The sequence below is a fragment of the Cupressus sempervirens genome, chromosome 10 (genome assembly GCF_028749045.1).
Source record: "Cupressus sempervirens isolate cs-2001-9-10 chromosome 10, ASM2874904v1, whole genome shotgun sequence".
NCBI lineage: Eukaryota > Viridiplantae > Streptophyta > Pinopsida > Cupressales > Cupressaceae > Cupressus > Cupressus sempervirens.
The window spans coordinates 360,496,965-360,517,138 of NC_143127.1; the positions used below are offsets into that span (position 1 = coordinate 360,496,965).

Below are 20,174 nucleotides of genomic sequence, written 5' to 3' on the forward strand. Positions count from 1 at the left end.
AAAATGTTTTTAAAAAATTATTTTTGGGCTATCTCCCATTTGCACAAGCCCCACATAGACGTTAGGTATTTATAAAATAATGCAAACCCTACTTTGGCTTTAAAACACAAACGGGTCAAGTCTTTTCTTCATTTGAGTTATTTGCAAGTTGGGTAGAGGAAGAGGAAAATAGTAGCAGCCAAAGAGGAGTGCATTTTGGATGCAAGAGGAGGATTTGCCTTCATTTCTTCTTCACTCCAAGTATGTTTTTTATTTTCTTTTTATTTGATTCAAAATTTATTACTGTTTGTTGCCATTTTTCATTTTTTCTAATGACATAGAGAGGGCATATAGAACGGAACATTGAAATGTTTTTTTTCCCATCATTTGCAGCAGTATAATACATTGTATAATCCAAAGGCAAAAACATGAGCAGCAGTGAGAGTGAGGGAAGTAGTGATAGCATGGATGTTGCCATGCAAGAAACTCAAGTGTCACATTTACATAGACCAAGAAAAAGGCCTGGGGCAGCCATGGATGATTCTTCATTTGAGCATAATCTAAAGGTCCTTGTGGAAGATGCAATGCCTAATCCGTTTGAGTGCCCTTCCGAAGCCCAAAAAAAATATGCCAAAAGTCCATTCAACCCTAAGAAACCTCTCCTACAATTTGCCACAAAAGCAGACAACAATAAGAAAAAAATTCAGGGGGTAGTAGGGAATGGGAGTGCCAGTATGTAAGAAATATTATTTTGGGAGCTACACAAGAGTGTATTGCCATCTTTTATGGATAGGTGGGCAAGGGGTGAAAGGTTGCAAAAAAATTAAGGATGATGAAAAACTTGAGGCCAATAGGTTGTATGTGGATGGGGAGTTATTGAAATCCAAGGGTCCTATAGGTAGCACACCCACACCCTCATTCACTCCCACTAGCACTACTATTAAAGGGAAGGGAAACGCCAAAAGAGATACCAATGTGGTTTATTTATTTAACATATAAGCAAAAGAGAGAGTTGAAGAGTCCATTGGCAGATTTTTTGTTGCTCATGGCATACCATACCATGTTTCTCATTTCTCATTCTATAAAGAAATGTGCAAAGATATTTATGCTGCTGGTCCCTCATTTGTACCACCAACAGAGACTAAATTACACACCACTATCCTTGACAAAGAGTACTCAAAAGTAAACATTTTGATGTGGAGGATATGGGACAAACATGGATGAGTGATGGATGTTCTATCACCATAGATGGTTGGATCGATATCAAACATCGGCCACTCATCAATCTTATTGTCACTAGTACAGCACAGGCCTATTTTCTTAGAGCCATTGATTGTTCGGGAAAAAAGAAGGATGCATCCTTCCAATTTCAAATTTTGAAGGATGCTATAGAAGAGGTAGGGGCTTCAAATGTTGTGCAAGTAGTCAGTGATTCAACCCAAGTGTGTAAATCAGCTGATTGATAGTAGAGAGCACCTATAGACACATTCTTTGGACCCCATGTTGTGTACATACATTGAATAACACCTTGAAAGACTTTGAAAAAATTGATTTGATAAGGGCTATGGTGTCGGAGGCTAGAGATGTGCAAATGTTTATTTGCAATCATTACACATCTCTTGCATTATTTAGGACATTTTCCAAAAAGGAATTCCTCAAGCCTGTGGACACTAGATATGTTAGCTAGTTTAATTTGTTGGAGAGGATGCTTGAGGTCCAAGAGGCCTTACAATCCATGGTGGTCAATGCAGAGTGGAATAGATGGCTTGAATCAAGCACCCCAAATGGAAGACTTGTCAAACGAAGAATCCTGGATGAGAACTGGTGGACCACAATGAGGTAAGAAACTTAAATAATTAACATCATAATTGTTATTGCTGATTTAATAAAAATATTTTGATTTAAGCACTTGCTAATTTTTTTAACAGATGATGTTTCTCACTAGCAAATTTCTTTCATTTGTAGATACATTTGCTCCTTCATTGACCCTCTTGTACAAGTCATTAGATATGCTGATACTGACTCTCCTAGCCTTGGAGAGATTTATGAGACCTTTGATAGCATGCTTAGGTAGATCAAGCAAGCTATTAAAAATAAGAAACCTACTTTGGAGTTCTATGATGAGCATCTTAAGCCCATTGTAACGAAAAGGTGGAGCACTATGAACACCCCACTTCATATGGCAGCCTATGCAGTCAATCCGAAATGGTATGCATCAAGGCTTGGGAGAGTGCCTCCATCTAGTGATGAGGAGGTGAGTTTAATTTATGTTTAAGATTTTTGATTTTGTAATATGTTTTTAGAATTTTGATTTTATTTGCAAAGTTTATAAACTCTAAATTCTAAATTTTTGTTTGTTCAATATAGGTGAAGGAGGCCTTCTCCAAGGTCCTTTCAAAAATGTATAATGCAGTGGATGTTACAAAAATTCGAGGGCAATGGCTGAAATTTGTCAACCTTCATGGTCCAACATTTGGTAGACCAAAGGCGAGGACTGATAGAGCTACATTAGCTCAAAGGGACCTACTTAGATGGTGGACATGGCATGCTAGAGACACACCTGAGCTGAAAGAAAGGTCTTGCCATCTGTCTCCTCTCACAGGTTGCGAGTTCCTCTGCTGCAGAGAGGAATTGGTCTACATATAGCTTCATCCAATCGGTGAAGAGGAACAACCTTACCTCTAGATGATCGGAGAAGCTTATGGCTGTTCACAGTGTATTGCGACTACAAGAGCGACAGAGTCTTGAGTATCGACAAACTCCAGCACTACGTTGGGATGTTAATCCTAAGGATACATTGCAGATTGATGAGGATAACACACCTCTAGGGCTTCTTGGTGTTCCATTGGATGAGGACCCTCTGCCTACCCCTACCAGTGATTCAGAGGAAGAGACTGGTGTTGATCTTGATTTAGATATAGATTTAGATTCCTAGAGGACAGCCATATATTTGACTTTCCGCTTTCCAGATACTCAAATACATTTTTGCTTTTTATTATTATGGAGTTGGACATCTCATTTACACTTCTAGTATTTACTTTCATTATGTCATTTTGATTTCATGCATGATGATGCTACATTGATACTTGGAGCCTTTGGGCATTTTTGCTAATTGTATGCGATATTCGGATGTATCATATATCATATCATATTCTCATTTTTATTTGAATCTTGATAGTTTTCAATTTCCATGTATTCCTAGGTGAATCATTTATCAATGTTATGATATGCATATTTGAAATATATCTCTAAACTCTAATACTCCATATATAAAAATTTAAAAATCCCCTATATTTAATAGCCGTCCCCTGAGGTCCCGTCCCCTAAATTTTGGCTTTGAACCATACTTGTACCGGAAAAACATGTCCATGTCCCCTAAAACATCCCTGTCCCAGAAACCCCATGGAGCATAAAAAATAACTCATTGAAATAGACCCTAACTTTTCCCTACAATCATAATATAATATATTTGTTATATCGATTTATTATATAATGTATAATAATATAATATATACATGATAACTAAATTTCAAATATAATATATATTACTAATCCATCGATCCTAATTCTGATCTAGATTCAAGTTTGAATTTAGATTCCCTGATACAATTTTTTCTGGGCGGGTTCTAGACTTCTAATACCACAGGTATATAAAGATATTTTCAATTATATATATGTATGTATGTATGTATGTATGTATGAATATTCATATTTCATACATATAACATGTTCAATGTTCATTCATCATTGGTTCAAAACTTCAAAGTTCAAACATATAATAAAAATGATAAGTTAGAAGCACGATACTCATTAATCCATAATTGCCAATAAAATTACTTAGTTGTTGATTTGGGTTTTAAAATCTGATTCGTGGATTCATGAGTACATACATACATACATACATACATATATATATATGGATTTGTGTATACTTATTCCAAGTTTGGCCTACAGGTCCTTGGGGATCGTGGCGAATTCGTGCATGTTCGTGTAGATTCGTGATAGATTCCTATCGAATTCATCCGGGTCCGTGTTGAATCATGATGAATTTGTGCAGGGTCCGGATTTGACCCTGTGGATTCATTTACACTTGTGGTCTGCAAATCCGGATGAATCCACAGGGTCAAATCCAAACCCTAAGCGAATCCAGCACAAAACCGATTTGCGAATCTAGGTTCGGTATGGACCTGGATCCAGTTCGAGGCCTGGATGCGCGAATCTGGTAACTAGGTAAAATAATAAATAAAATACCTCATATATCATATTCATGCCAGTAAGAAATAATCAAAGTGCAATACTCTAATATATCAAAAACGAGAGTGGGTTCAAGGATTTCTCTCATAACAGACTGGGAGTCACACTCTCTGTATCAAGTTCGCAAGCATCAATTACTTTATTCTCTCTTTATATGAGAAAAGAGAAGTTCTAATAAGAATTTGACAATTATCAATTGAATATTTCAGAGTCCCAATTGGGGGGGATTACAAGGATAGAAATATCATATTTCAAGACATTAAATTATTTGCCATCACTAGCCGATATATTAAATTCAAGATTCAATCTAGAATACCATTTGAAATTTGATATAATTCCTATTACTTGGTTGAAGAAGATAAAACATTGATAAAGTGTGTGGTAAGTGGAAATAGCTGTCTAACATTGCACAAGATGACAAGTAAATAAAACAAAATCAGATGCAAACAATTCTAATGAAACATTACACTCATTTTACACTAAGTATAACTGTAATCAAAATAGAATTATATGATCTTCAAATTCATTATTTATGTGTCTCAGTGACTAGTTATGTTTATTTTGTCTATTTACCTTGTCTTTTTGCCAATTATTTTCTGTATCCTAAGTCTGAGTCAACTTTTTGGGCTGTTGAGTTTTCAATCTAGTCCTTCACACATGAGCATTGTTTTTCTGTTCAAATCAGAAATGTGTAACATATACAAATATAACTAACAATAGTAAAATAAGTACACATAGAACTATTTAACATTGCATGTTCTCTTCCAAAATAGACTGGAAAGAAAAATCAAAAGACAAGATCTTAAAGTATAAAGAAAATACCTGTAATCTCCAGGCGATATTTGGCCCAAATAGCATATACAGAATTAAGGATGCTCGCTATCTGTTATAGAATTATATTCATATTACAGCATGAGTTTATTCAGATCAAATAATTGAAAATGAAGTGGAACTGGATCTATTCCTATAGACAATTGAAATTTCTTGTGTTTTTTCTAATATTATTACCTCTTTGTCCGTAAAAGGGATATATCCTAATATCACAAAAGATATTACAATTTAACACACCTAAAAATTATACCTGTACAAAAAGAGGATGTGCAAGGAAATGAAAAATAAAAAAAGGTCCCATTAAATATTTGAACTTGCTTAAAAACAGTAAAAGAAATCTAATAAAGAAAGAATAACTACAAAGGTTTGAACATAGAAGGTTATAGAAGTCTTAGTCTATCATGTGGTAACCATTTCAAATATATAAACATTGATCAGTTGTTTTATTGTGCTACAACTGATTTTATCGGTTCACATGTTAGGAAAGATATATTTGAGTTTTTTTTCACTATACATATTAATGCATTGGTATTGAAATTCTGTACACTGAGGAAGTATTATATGTTGGCTAAGTTTTAAACCAACTCTTTTGCAATTTTCACAAGTTTTGGTGCATAGACATTTCATAAACAGTTTGCAACAGGTTGCCATTGTCACGACCCCTCTGAGGCAAACCCTAATGATTCTAATATTATTTAACAAGTGTGTTATTGTATTGCCTTTATGCATAATACATTTCTTTAATTGAGCTTTATTTGAACAAAAGAGATATTCTTTAGGCAACGTTTATTGAAATAATTAGAATTGAACTGGTCTAGGATCTATGATGTTAACTAGCCTCTCAGTTTAAGTTAGTTTTAAATATTTGAACTAGTAATTAAAATTTTTTAACTAGACATTTAAGTAACTATTAATTAGTACTCAATAAGTATTAAAATAATATAATCAAATAAATAATATTATAACATATATGGATGCCATGACCTTTATGGTTTACTGACAAGTGGGTGAGCATGATGTTTGGACGATGGTGCAATTAAATTATTTTGTTTTAAATTGAACAAGACAGAGAAATAATAATAATTAATATAATTGTTGACATCACATGTTATTTAATTAAGCCACAAAATAATACAATAATTACAATAAATTTTTAATACAATAATTACAATACATTTTTAATAATTATATGACATCTACAACATAATGTCAAATGAAAATAAAACTAGTAATAAATGAAAATTATAAAATGTTACAATTTGGTGGCTAAATTACCTTATCCGATTATATAAAATATATATAATCTATAAAACCAAAAAAATAGAAAACTTAAGATGGTGCCCATACTTCCCAACACCCAACACTTATAACTTCCAGATTGGTTTCAAAATAATTTTTTGCTTGACTCAATTATTTTGCACTCATACTACAGTAGCCCCATCCCCAAATGTGTCATGTCCAATGTAGAGGGCAAGCTGAGAAGGAAGGACAGTTTCCTAAGAATATACTTGTCATATAACCAAGTTCAAGCATTCATAATTGCATAAGGCATATTGTCAAACAATTGACATCGATTGTACACAATTTCTACACACCCAGAAGAATGTAATAAAAACTTGTAACTTGTTCACAAATCTAGAGATTAGTCATGGGAATGTTTAAGCTCTTAACCTTTATTGTTAAAAAAATGTAACTTCTTGAAATCTTTATATATTATTATATCACAAATTCTTTTGCAATGATTTGTAATGTTCCCTTTTGGAACATTAGAAATGTTGAAGTCTTATTTTATGCAATATTAAATTGACTCTGAGACATAAGCTCAAAATATTAAAAAGGTCGATTTAGTGTTATATAAAGGACGAAGGGGCAAGGAGGAATAAGACAAAATACCTTAGGGAAGTTGAAGAGCCACAAGGGAATAAGACAAAAACCAGAGAGGAGCTAAAGAGTCTTGGTTTGCATATTAAAAGGGGAAAGAGGCTCATTGTTGGATATGCTTGATTTTATTATTCAGTTTAGTTTCCTCTCTTGTGAGAGTCTCAAAAAGCTTCAGCTTTCAACTAGTTGGAGGACATAGCCCCTCGTGCTAGTAGACAGTAGACGCAAACCCATTGTACCGGGAAACATCACTTCAAGTGTTTCTTTCGCACTTACAGGTTTTTATCCTATAATGTCAATTCGATTGTTAAAAGTATTTAGGATTGGTTTCTGTGTACTAGATATTATATTGTTGTTGTATAATAAAATAACATTTTAGTTGTTGGTTGTTATATTGCAGTTGTATAAGGCAATAACATTGTTTAAGGAATTATAAAAGTTTGCTGGTTTCATCTCATCAATTTGTAATTCATGGTTATATGTTTGACATTTTGAATGTTATTTTGGAAATAATGAATTGTTATCTTGTGGAGAACCGTTGGTTTTATTGAATGTCTCGTATTACCTTTATTTATATTTGAGTCTAATATTGTATTCAAGAAGTGGCTGGAAAAGTGTCGGTTGGCATTTCTACTATTTTCGAATGTGCTGGAAATTAGCTGCAATGTTTTATCTCTGAGTGTATTGTTGAAAGGAAAAAATCAGCAAATATCCTATTCGTGATATTACAGTGGTACCAGAGCTGGTCTTCCTGCTAACCTATGGATTTATAACAAAGGCAAATTTTTATAAGGATTTTATTAGAGTTCTCCCTCAGAGCTAAGAATTATTTAGCTATGAGAGAATCTTTATTGGAACTTTTACTAAAGACATAATCTAGACCGTGTTTTGGGAATTTATGTCGCTTACATTACAGATGGTAAAGGCTTGAGAGGCAGCACATGAACATAGTTTTTAATGAAATGAGTTTCCATGGTAAAGTAAATAATTTGTGACAGTAAGCTTTGAGACCATTTATCTTTACTGAAACACATCAGATACAAATTTTAGAGGATATTTGTTTGATGAGGATGGATATGACCTTGTCAAATTGGATCTGTTAGACAAATTAAGTTCCAGCAATGTAGCTCAAGGGAATATCTCAAAACATAAAGAAGAGTCAAATGCTTCGATAAAGCAAAACCATGGAGATTAGCACAGTTATAGGTTGTGGCAAAGGTGACACAGCAATCACGCTACCAGTTGAGGAGTAGAACACGCCCCAACATGAAGGTCGTGTTGACTGAGAGTAGACGAAGCGTGGGCATCAGGAAGGGCTCACGCAAACAACACCACTCTTGATGACCAGTGGATGTTGGAAATTTCCTAGGAAGTCATGCCGTGGCTGGAGATAACACTTCGAAGAGAAGAAATTGAGTCTGAATGTTTTTGAAAGGGAACTACAGGGTTCACCATCTTCTTAAACTGGGTGTTACAAGCTGTCACAGAAGCCCTTGAATCGATTTCAAAGGGAAACGATTATTCTGCCCACATGTTTTCATATCTTTCATAGACGTTAAGTAAACCAAAATCAGGAGCGAAGCCCTGAGAAAGGAAGGAAATGAAATATATTTTCAAGTGCACAATAGCTATACGAAGAAGCTCTAAAGGCTGCAAGCCACAATAAAGATTGCAAACAAATAAATCCAATATGCGGAGCCATTACAAATTATAAAAACTATTGTGTCACCTAGAATGATGTCAATCGTGCTTATCATTTATGCACGATGACATTGGAATTTTGAGGTCTTGCACTCTGGAGCCGTTACCTTGAGAGAATATCAAAAATTGTGACACTTGTCTATTTTAGGGGAGGAAAGTATCGCAGGTAATGTCTGGTGTCTGCATGCACAAAGCTTCGATGCCTAGATAGACAGAACAGATAGTTTCGAATGGAGTGATGACATGGCATTGGGACTTTTGATATTTGTGGTGCGCTCAAGTTATGACAGACGTGTCTTACAAAATGGACCTGCACCTTGGCGCTAAGCTTTGGATCTTGTGGTTTGATTTTATTGTTAACATTCACAAAGTAGGTGCGATTTTATTTTTGCAAGCCTCCTGGTGACAAGAACAAACCTGCATTGACTTGGGAATAAGACAAAAACAAAACAGTAACTTAAAAGATTTGTTAAGGGGAAGTCGGACAAGTCATCTAATATTAAAAGAATAATCGATACTTTCGAGGCAAACAATATAAGGACAAATTGTGAGCTTTAAGGATTCATTTAAGAAGATAGAAAAGGAATCGTGGCTACCAAACAAGATGGAGGAAGTGATGTTGCATGGAGAATTGGAACACCTCTAAATAACTTAGACATCTCCTATGATGTTGATTAAGGGTAAATTAAGTTCAATATTTGGTTTTGGCTGCGGTGTACAGCGAACTGGAATATTATGGCAAATGTATAAAAAGAAAGGTTGTTTGACAAGCCAGATTGTCAAGGGGGGCATTAATTTTTGGAAAGCACTGGAATTTTGGCGCCAACTTTGCATTGTTTGACCGAGCTTGGTGTATGTGTGAAACACTAGGAGTCATAGGAAAATATTTGAAGATTGTAGGCAGAGGTAGTGATCACGGCGGTACTGTGTAAGGTATTGCTTAGCAGTAGACGAATTTCCTTTGAGACATGACAGTCGTGGTGTTTGGTCGACATCTCTACTTTAACTCCTGTATACTGAAGTATCTATAGCAGCCTTGTTCCAACAAATAGTAACACAAACTTGTCAGCGGCATACCAGGTTTTTGAATTGTACTGCAATTGTGATTTGTGAATGAACTATATTACATTATAGCTGGTGTATGCAATATGATTTGCTCATTAGTGAAAATCTGTATGTAGTGAGCAGTAGAGGAGAAGCCTGTGAATTTGATTGTATTTTGATGTTAAAATTCAAATTTTAATCTTAGTACTATATTCTGGGAAGCTTCATTATTTTCAATGATATCATAACTTAACATCCTGATTACACACCAACCGTTTGACAAAATTTCACAGGTCCAAGTTTAAGTTTACTGACTAGATTAAGAAAGGTTTACAAAAAAATTCTTCAAAGAAGAACCAACGAATACACTCCAAATCTTTATATGATCAATCTAATATAATTGGGACATCTTTCAAAGAAGGATATCTAGGTACAAGGATCCGGAAAGGTACTATGAAGCTATAGGGACAATCAACCCAAAATTCTGATATAAGAGCAGAGATATTCGACATTTCCAAAGACTATAAAAAACTTCCAAATCGAATTCAAAATGTTTTACCATTCAGTAATTATGTGGATTTTTATCTCGACCAGAAAAATAAGACTGAGATGACAAAAAGAGAGTATTTGGATTTGGTTCAAGATCTTCTTGCAGGGGGGCAGGACAAAAACGTGTATGAGGAATTTCCAATAGATCACGAGCTTCGAATAGAGGTTCTTGAAGAAGAAGAGCAGCCAACTACTATTGATGTACAACTTTCCAGCGATCACATGGAACGTGTTACCCAGGGTACAAGCTTTTATGTTGTTGAAATGGAGGTTAGTGTTGACAAACAGGCGGATGAGGGCGGCTGCACTCAAGATTATTGCAAGTTAGAATCCTTGTATGATGAATCTTTTAATTCCAATCCCCATGATATAAAATTAGAACATATCAAGATGACTTGACAACGATGAAACGATTCAAAATGACAATCATGAAATGCACACCTTAAGGAGTCAGTTGAAGGTTAATGAAGATAGAATTGTGACTTCTCTAGTACAGTATGACGTCACTCACAAGCTGGTTGAGGATATCTACAGGAAGGCATGAAAGGAAGGAAAAGAAGATTGGCCTGTTGCTGATCTACAGGTGGTCAAAACAGTTCTTGAATCCATGAAATCAGAATATTTGTACTTGCTTTCTGACAGGGATTATATTCTTAAGGTTGCTGAAATTTATGTTGATAAGTGGGATAAACAAAAAAATGAGATTATGGAGCTCAAAAGGGAGCTTAAGGATAATCATGAGGCATTAGATGATGCCCGATTTTCTCTTTAAGAAGCAGAAAATCAGATTAGAACCATGAATCACTCTCAAGAACATGAGAATAGAATGAGACAGGAGTTCTTCCAGGAAATCATTGATGAACTTGAGAGCATTCAGCAGATGTATGACTTGGATAACTACCCCAAACAGTCAAGTAGCAAAACTTCAGAACATTTTCAGCTTGTTGACAACCTTTTGTTTGGAGTTGTTGCTGATTGGACATCTAACAATCCTCTTTTTCTGTTAAATGAGGAATCATCTATTGTTTTCTGTGAAGAGGAAGAGTTTGATTTCAGACTTTGGGATCCTAGCTCAAATTCTAGCAATGAATCTGGTTTTCAGCATGGGAATGATGAATCAACTTCTGTTGCTTATCATTTGATCAGCCCTAACATATTTTCCGATTTCACCCCATTTAGGAGTTGGGTGAATTTTCTTCATCAGCCTCCGAACAGTTTTCGATGGAGTATTTATGTCTGATTCTCAGCATTCTTCATATTCATAGCTCCTATGCGCTAGGGAATTCTCCAAGTTTATGTCAATAGTATGAATTCTGATGTCCATGGGATGGTGGTTTCAGCATTTGAGAGGCTCATTTCTTACATCATCCATCTAAGTCAGGTATTCACATTCTACTGGATTATACATGGACCCTGGATATATTTCTATATCATCACAGTAGCAAGGCAGCATAACAAAGTTTGGGATCTAGGTGTTGGCAGATTGTATCTATGGTTGGACGAGGATTTTATTGTGATCATGGTGTTGATCAATGTTGATCAGTTTACAGGTGCAGGTGCTGAATTTTTTCAGAGAGTTATATGGGATCCAAGGATCCGGTTGAGAGATAGATTGCAGAGAGACATCTGGCTTCGCAATATGGCCGAAATTGTTTTCAGTTTGGATTACAGGGCTGCCTGCAGACTCGTATGGGATCCTGGTACTAATTGCTTGAGGACAAGCAATTTTAAGGAGGGGAGATTTGCAATGTTCCCTTTTGGAACATTAGAAATATTGAAGTCTTATTTTATGCAATATTAAATTGACTCTGAGACATAGGCTCAAAATATTAAAAAGGTCGATTTAGTGTTATATGAAGGACGAAGGGGCAAGGAGGAACAAGACGAAATGCCTTAGGAAAGTTGAAGAGCCACAAGGGAATAAGACGAAAACTAGAGGAGAGGCGCCGAAAAGTCTTGGTTTGTGTATTAAAAGGGGAAAGATGCTCATTGTTGGATATGCTTGATTTTATTATTCAGTTCGATTTCCTCTCTTGTGAGAGTCTCAGAAAGCTTCAGCTTTCAGCTAGTTAGAGGATGTAGCCCCTCGTGCTAGCAAACAGTGGATGCAAACCCATTGTCCCAAGAAACATCACTTCCGGTGTTTCTTTCACACTTAGAGGGTCTTATCCTATCATGCCAATCCAACTATTAAATTTGTATTTAGGACTGGTTTGTGTACTAGTTCTTATATTGTTGTTGTATAATACAATAACGTTTTAGTTGTTCGTTGTTATATTGCTGCAGTACAAGGCAATAACGTTGTTTAAGGAATTATGAGAGTTTGTTGGTTTCATCTCATTAGTTTGTAATTCATGGTTATATGTTCGACATCTTGAATGTTATTTTGGAAATAACGAATTGTTATCTTGTGGAGAACCATTGGTTTTATTAAATGTCTCGTATTACCTTTTTTTATATCTGAGTCTGATATTGTATTCAAGAAGTGGCCGGAAAAGTGTCGGTTGGCATTTCTACTGTTTTCGAATGTGCTGGAAATTATCTTCAATGTTTTATCTCTGAGTGTATTGTTGAAAGGAAAAATTCAGCAAATATACTGATCGGGATATTACATGATTCAGGCACGGATCCATGTCCAAATATGTTTACAATTTATCAAGAAAATAAATTAATATATCCATTACACAAAACATAAATTGCAGAAATATAAAAAGATGCATTTCCCAGCAAGACATCATTGTTCCTATTTCCCATTTAAATCTAATAAAATAATTACAAAACTGTACCAAATGAAATACAAGAAATTTTCCTTTCAAATATTCCAAGGAGAATTTATTAAAGAAATCTAAACATTTTTTTGAATTTCCAAAATGAAAGCAAGGGTTTTCTTGGCATATAAACCTTAGCTGGCCTCTGCTGAATGGAAAAGTTTTTTTAAAACAATGAAGAGGAATAGAAAATGTGTGCCCCTCCTAGCTGCTACCGCCTCTATGTAAATATCCTCAAAACAATGATTCAAACCCTACTTACAATCGTCATGCAACCCCCTTCCTCCAGCTACAGTGTAGAATTATGTCTTCCCCCTTTCCATAGTCAGACGTGTGTCCAGGCCTATGTATTTAAGCCAATAGGCTTTATGTGGGAACTTTGTTCCCAGAAATAACTCTTTCTTGCTGGAGAATTGTCAGCCCTCTTCTTAGAAAGTTTTCTTTTCCAACTATCCAAATTTGGTTTAAGTTTTTTTAAATTGATTTAGCTTTTGAAATTATCTTAGTTTATTTTTTTAATTAGTTTGGATTTTAGCTTATTAAATTAGTTTAGTTTTTAGCTTTTCATAATTATTTTAGTTTATTTTTTTGCTCTTATCTTTATTGTGTTATTTTTCTATTAATTTTTCATAATAGACTTTTTATGTCAAGATTTTTTAGATGATCATTTTATTCATATATAATAAACTAAATATATAAATAAATAATATTTTCTTAGTCCATTTTTTTAAAAAATTAATTTTATTTTACTCAAGTTAAAAATTAAATATAATTTAATTTATTTACATTAACTTTTATATATATATATATATATATATATATATGTTATTAAACACCTATCGGCTCATTGTTGCAAGCATAGACGAGTGCAATTTCTAGTATTATTTATTTTCCCTCTATAGTTTTGATCTTTTAAAAGGTTCATTACTTTATTTGATAATGTTCGAATGTTAAATATAAGCTAGGTTGCACGGGTACCTCCCCCCCCCCCCCCACCTTTCGGACCAATTTAAGTTCAAACCAGTTCGAAGTTCGAGTCAGGTTTGAACTTAGTTCGACCAGGGTCCTTTTTAACCACACCTAATTCGATCTGGTTTGAACTGGGTTCGAACCCGGGCAGACCACCTTAAAAAAGTCAAACTTAGTTTGAACCCGCAGAGATGGATGGCTTGAAAGTGTTTAGTTAGCAATTTTTAATACTTTTTGGCATCCATAAAACCTAAAAAGGTGTTATTAATTGGTTTTGTTCTCTCTCATTGTCATTTTATGTTTCTAAATAGGTTATGTTGTCTTAAGGGAAAGCACATAAGTTTTTGAGCAAGCATCCGGTTGTGCAAGAAGGATTTTGAAGATTGATTTGTTGGTATTCTTCAAGTGTTTGTGCATCATTCATACGCATTTGCAAGCTTGCAATGGCTGGAAAAGGTAAGATCTTATTCCATTTGCTATTGTTTTTGTTGTAGTTTTTTCATTTTTCCATTTCTCTTTCAATCTTCATATGTTCTTGAATCTTTTCCATTATTCCAAAATTTGTCATTTTCTTGCATATAAATTATGAACATTTATCTATTTTTTTGCCATAGGGAAAGGAATGTCATCTACCTCTTCATCAATAGGCAACACCAAACAAAGAATGGAACCCAACTCTGATTCTCCTCTATAAGACATTATAAAACCCCTTACAAGAGGTGGTGCATTCCGTTGGAGATGCCGAGGATGTGGTGTAGAAAGAAATAGTTCTTATTATCATGTGGTAGGTCATTTATGTGCTTACACTGGAAGAGGAGTCAAAAAATGCCCTGGCAAAAAAGGTGCCCCTACACCAAATCAAACTGTGTTAAAATATATTGAAGAGCATGAGGTAGCAGAAGAGAGAGGACACAGCGAAACAGAACTTAGTAGCAATAAAAGTAAAACAGCAAAGGGAATGTAGCCCCCCTCAGATGTTATAGTACAAAACCACCCCTTCTTTGGTACCGCAGCAAACAATGACACTGAATCTATCCCCGTTGTACACAAAAGAAAGGGGCCACTAGAAACTGCTTTTCAAAATAAGGGTCGGGAAATTGCTGAAATTAAGGTGGGAAGATGCCTGTATGCGAATGGGTTGTCCTTTAACGTTGTCTGCTCTCCATTTTGGAAGGACATGTTGAGGGGTGCCAATGAAGCTCCAAAAGGGTATTGTTGCCCCGGGTATGAGAAAGTGTGCACCACCTTGTTGGATGACGATGTCCAACGGATTGAAAATCAATTAATGCCCATAAGGGACTCATGGGTTGAGACAAGGGTGACAATTGTTTCAGATGGCTGGAAGGATTCCAAGAATCGTCCCTTGATCAAAACAAGAATTGTCCCTTGATCAATGTCCTTGTGGTGTCCCCTAAAGGGGCAATGTTTCTGAAAGCGGTGGATTGTGAGGGAAAAGTAAAAGATGGGTCATTTATTGTTGATATCCTAATTGAGGCCATTGAACAAGTGGGTGCAAGAAACATTGTCCAAGTCATAACGGACAACACAAAGAATTGTACAGCAGCAGGTTTGTTGGTTGAATCACGATATCAACATATCTTTTGGACACCTTGTGCAGTCCATTCACTCAATCTTATGTTACAAAAGATTGGGAACCAAATTGAGTGGATCAAAACAGTGTATGAAGAGGCTGAGGACATACAAATGTTTGTCACAAACCACCACATGACTCCATCTCTTTTCAGGTACTACTCAAAATTGGAGCTATTAAAGGTAAATGAACTTGAACTCAATTTGAATTTAGTAATTTAATTTTTAATATTTGACAATTTCTGATTTTTCATATTTTACTTGTGCAATGTGTATACTTTTCTCTAAAATGTGTATCTAATTGTTCTTTTTTTGTGCTCTAATTTATGTCACAAGTTGCTAAGACTCGTTTTGCATCACATATAATCATCGTAAGGCAACTTGTGCAAGTGAAAGATGCATTTCAAGGTATGGTAATAAGCCACAATTGGGGTGTATGGAAGGAAAAGAACACTTTAAGGGCAAACAAAATAAAGGATAGGCTATTGGCTGAGTCATGGAGGGAACGTGTGGAATATCTCCTTAAGATCACCAAGCCCATTATGAGCATGCTCAGGTACACTAACATGAATAGGCCTTGCCTTGGAGAGATCTATGATGACATAGACTCAATGATTGGAAAGATCAAGCAAGTTATAAATGAGAAGGAGCAAGATCCACAAGAGACCTTTTTCAAACAAGTGCAAAAAATTATTGATAAAAGATGGAACAAAATGACCACTCCATTACATTTGCTTGCCTATGCCTTGACCCCCAAATACTATAGCTCATAATATTGTGATCTGCCAAGAAGGTTGCCACCAAATAGAGATAGGGAAATGTCTGATGGGCACTAGGCAACATTTATAAGAATATTTCCTAATGATGATATGAGAGATGTAATCATGGATGAGTTCATAGAGTTTGTCACTGCTAGAGGTCTAAGTAATGATGCTCTTCATCATCAGTTCAAGAAGGATGCTCATGGTTGGTGGTACCTCCATGGCCAAAAATTCCAAACATTGCAACCCCTTGCAACCAAAGTTATATCACAAGTTTTATTTTTAAAAAATGACCTCACTTTATCTTCAAAAGAATCATGACTAAAGAGTGATTTTAAATTTTTTATAACATTAAATTAATTCTTTTTTAATTGCTTAACCTATGTTGTCTTTATAGGTTCCTAGTTCTTCTACATCAAAAAGAAATTTGAGCACCTATTCTTTCACCCACTCAATGAAGCACAATAGGTTGTAATCAAAAAAAGCAGAGAACTTGGTATTTGTGCATAACAAATTGCGCCTTCTTTCGCACAAGAGTCACGAATACAAAGAAGGGGAGACAAAGAAGTGGGATGTAGGTGCAGAGATTGCGGACTTGGATGCTTCCATTGCTCGGCTTAAAATTGATGATTTTGATGTCTTTGATGTCAATACCATTGTTGATTTTGCTGCTGGTCCCATTGGCCTTAAGTGCAAGTAATACCGAAGGCGGAGAAGAAGAAGATGAAGATTGAAGAACTTAGAAGTAAGAATATTAATAAATTTTCATTCCATTAGTTAAACAATGAACGTGAAACAATGACACTTGAATTTGATATTTTAAATGTTTTGAATCTTTGATGTTGAAGTTGATTGAACTATGTTACTATATGATGGTATGATCACTATGATATGTTACTGTTTATTGTGTTTTAAAGTTTTTGTTGTTCAAATGTGTTTATGCTACTATGCTACATTCTAATTTTAACTCATGCTTCATAAAAATGTATATATATATATATAATTTATATATGTTTTTGTACTAACGAACCCAAACCCCTTTCCAAAATTTTGTTGAACTTGCGAACCGGTTCTCAAACTTCGAACTTGGAACCGAACCTGAACCGGCAACTTAGTCTAGAACTATATCCTTTTGTTACAAAAGTCAATGCATTCTTGAAGATTTTAGAGATATAATTATAAACCATTACAGTCAATTCTCAGTCTGAAAATAAAAAACAATATCTGTCATCTTGTAGAAGATTTAATGTTTAGTCTTCAAATGTTTTTAACTAGGTTGTCTAGCAAACTACAAAGTCAAATAGTTCCAAAGTATCAAATAAAAGATAACTGTTCAAATTGAAAATCTGCAGCCCTTTTCATTCATGCCAGTATTGAACCTTTAAGGATCTTTGAGTTTGAACTATGAGTCAAGGTTGAATTTTTCGTCCAATGTCGATACCAACTAGTTATGTAAGGTAGTTTTGTAATGTTTAAAGTAAAAAACAAAAATTATTATCACTTATAAGGGGCTTATTCTCTGATTTAAACATTCTGGAAAATTAAATTAACATATACAACTTCCCATATATATATACTTGATGATACATGTATACATAGATATGAGCCAAGTCACAGGGTTCGCCACATTTCAGCCATGACCTTCGAAATCGGATTAACTTAAAAACCCTGCCAAAAAGTCATTCAAATTCGCCCCATATATATATGTGTAAAGGCCATAATTTTTTTTTGAAATAAAACATATTGAAAATGCATTTACTAGGGCTTTTGCAGGTTGAGCAATGCCAATTGGTTCATCCACAAATGTTTTTGTCACTGCTTCTCAAGGTCAAGTGGTATGTATGAATGAATCCACCCCCGACACAATCGAATTTTCTGAGTTGCTGAATGGGGTAGATATGACTGGGAGAAAACCACATACTCCAACTGGGCAAAACCTAACGAAATGCAAATAGTTGCATTTGCTGAGGAAGCTGGTTAGTTATTGTATATTTCATTTCCAAATTTATTGTGTCTACCTGCAACACTATAGTGTCATGTCCAATATATAAAATTGTGCTAAGGCATTTAATAAAGTGAGGAGTTGCTCATTAATTGTTTGCCAATATTATGATATCGATTTCCAGTCAATTTGTGAATGTATCAAATTATTGAAAGAGTGGAGAATCAAATCTCATATTGGTATTATATATAGTTATGTGCATCTATCCATCTCAAGTTCATTTGCTTGAGTTTCGAGCTCATTTGCCAAGTGTTTGAGGAAATGTCAAACATTTGAATAATTGATGTATTTTGAAGTTATAACCAGCTAGGGTTATTACAGTGGTATCAGAGCAGTTTCCTACCAACCTGCAAGAATTGTGCTCAATTTGATTGGTGCTTTGTTTTGGAGATTCGGTTTTCAACATTATGGATGGTCACAGGAGCTTTGATATTCATTATACCCGCAAACGGCATACTTCTCCACCTAGGGATGGGGAATCTGAGATATGGGGTTTGTGAGACAGTCGGATGTGCTAGTAAATCAGTTGAAACAAAACCACAAGCAAATGCCCAATCTGATTTCACTATAATGTTCCCACGCCTTACTTCCATCTGACGATTGTCCCAAAACGCAGATGTCTCGAACAGAACAGGCCATACGGTTGTGAGAGAGAGGCCTGGTGGCTGTACGGTTGTGTGAGGGCCTAATGGCCATACAAAACTAAGAGACTTAAGGCCGTACGGTGTTGTAATGCACGATGGGGTGGAATGCTGATTACTAACCGTACAATGATAGATAGCCATATAGGAATCAGGAAGGCCGTACAGGACTGAGAAGTCTATACAATGAGATGAATGGATAGCCGTACGGTGATATTGCTTGACAAGGAGAGTCCATACGAACAGTTGGAAGAAGCAAGGAAGCCATACGGTAGCTTAGTGTAGTGTAGCCGTACAGTGAGCAGGAGATGGGAAAATTCAAAGCCATACGGGTTGCAGGGAAAATGCAGGGGGGGTAGGATATTACACTAAGCCGTACGTTGGGAGGAGAGGCATAAACAATCAAGTTCTATAGGAGTGTAATTTGCAAGTGTAGGGAGGGAAAGTGTCATACACAATCAACTATTAATTAATGACAAACAATAATGTAGACACCATACAATGACCGTACCAATTCAGATGAACATTCACCAGATTGATAAGAACTGCAAATAATGAGAGCACTCCAAATTGCTCGATACAAATCAGCTGAACATCAATGGAATAGGGTGAGAGTTGAATCCCACCGAAACCGTGCCAACCAAATAGGGAAGGTCTTTCACTTCCGAAATGGCAAACAATATCGAACTCCAACAGGAATCCGCAGTACAGAAAGATATAATCCAAAAGCATGCCTACAACTTTCAACAAGACACGCTTAAATACCCATCAGGAAAAAAAATTTTCGAGGGTGTACAAACTTAGCTGACAGCGACACAAACTACAAAAACTAAATAAAAATGGGTCCGAGATAAAATAAATCAATCGACCTGTTACAAAGATTAAATGAGTACATTTATTTTATGACGAGGACATTACAGTCCTCCCGTCCCAAAATTTGCTTGTCCTCAAGCAAGTGCACTGTTGGGTGCTGGAGGATGTGTTTACCTTCCCATGTTGCATCGTCCAATGGTAGATGTCACCAACGTACCAAGTACTCCTTGACGATTCGGTTCCGTAGGACCTTTTCACGCACTTTAAGAATCTCAGCAGGTTCCAAAATGAGCTTTCCTTCCTCATTGAGTGGCGGAAGGTCAGTAGTGACTGTGACATTTTGCCCCATAGCCTTCTTCAAACAGGAAACATGGAAGACATTGGGAATGCG

At 35.5% G+C, this 20,174-nt stretch overlaps 1 protein-coding gene across 5 annotated transcripts in view; it reads right to left on the minus strand.

Moving 5' to 3' along the window:
- Window positions 1–20,174, minus strand: part of LOC149534136 (Putative thiol-disulfide oxidoreductase DCC) — a 291,905-nt gene that overhangs the window by 74,194 nt on the left and 197,537 nt on the right. For all 5 annotated transcript variants that reach the window (XM_089805389.1, XM_089805393.1, XM_089805390.1 and 2 more), the window contains one exon: window positions 5,056–5,116. In XM_089805389.1, coding sequence (XP_089661515.1) covers window positions 5,056–5,116 — 61 coding nt within the window. The remainder of the gene's footprint in view (window positions 1–5,055; window positions 5,117–20,174) is intronic.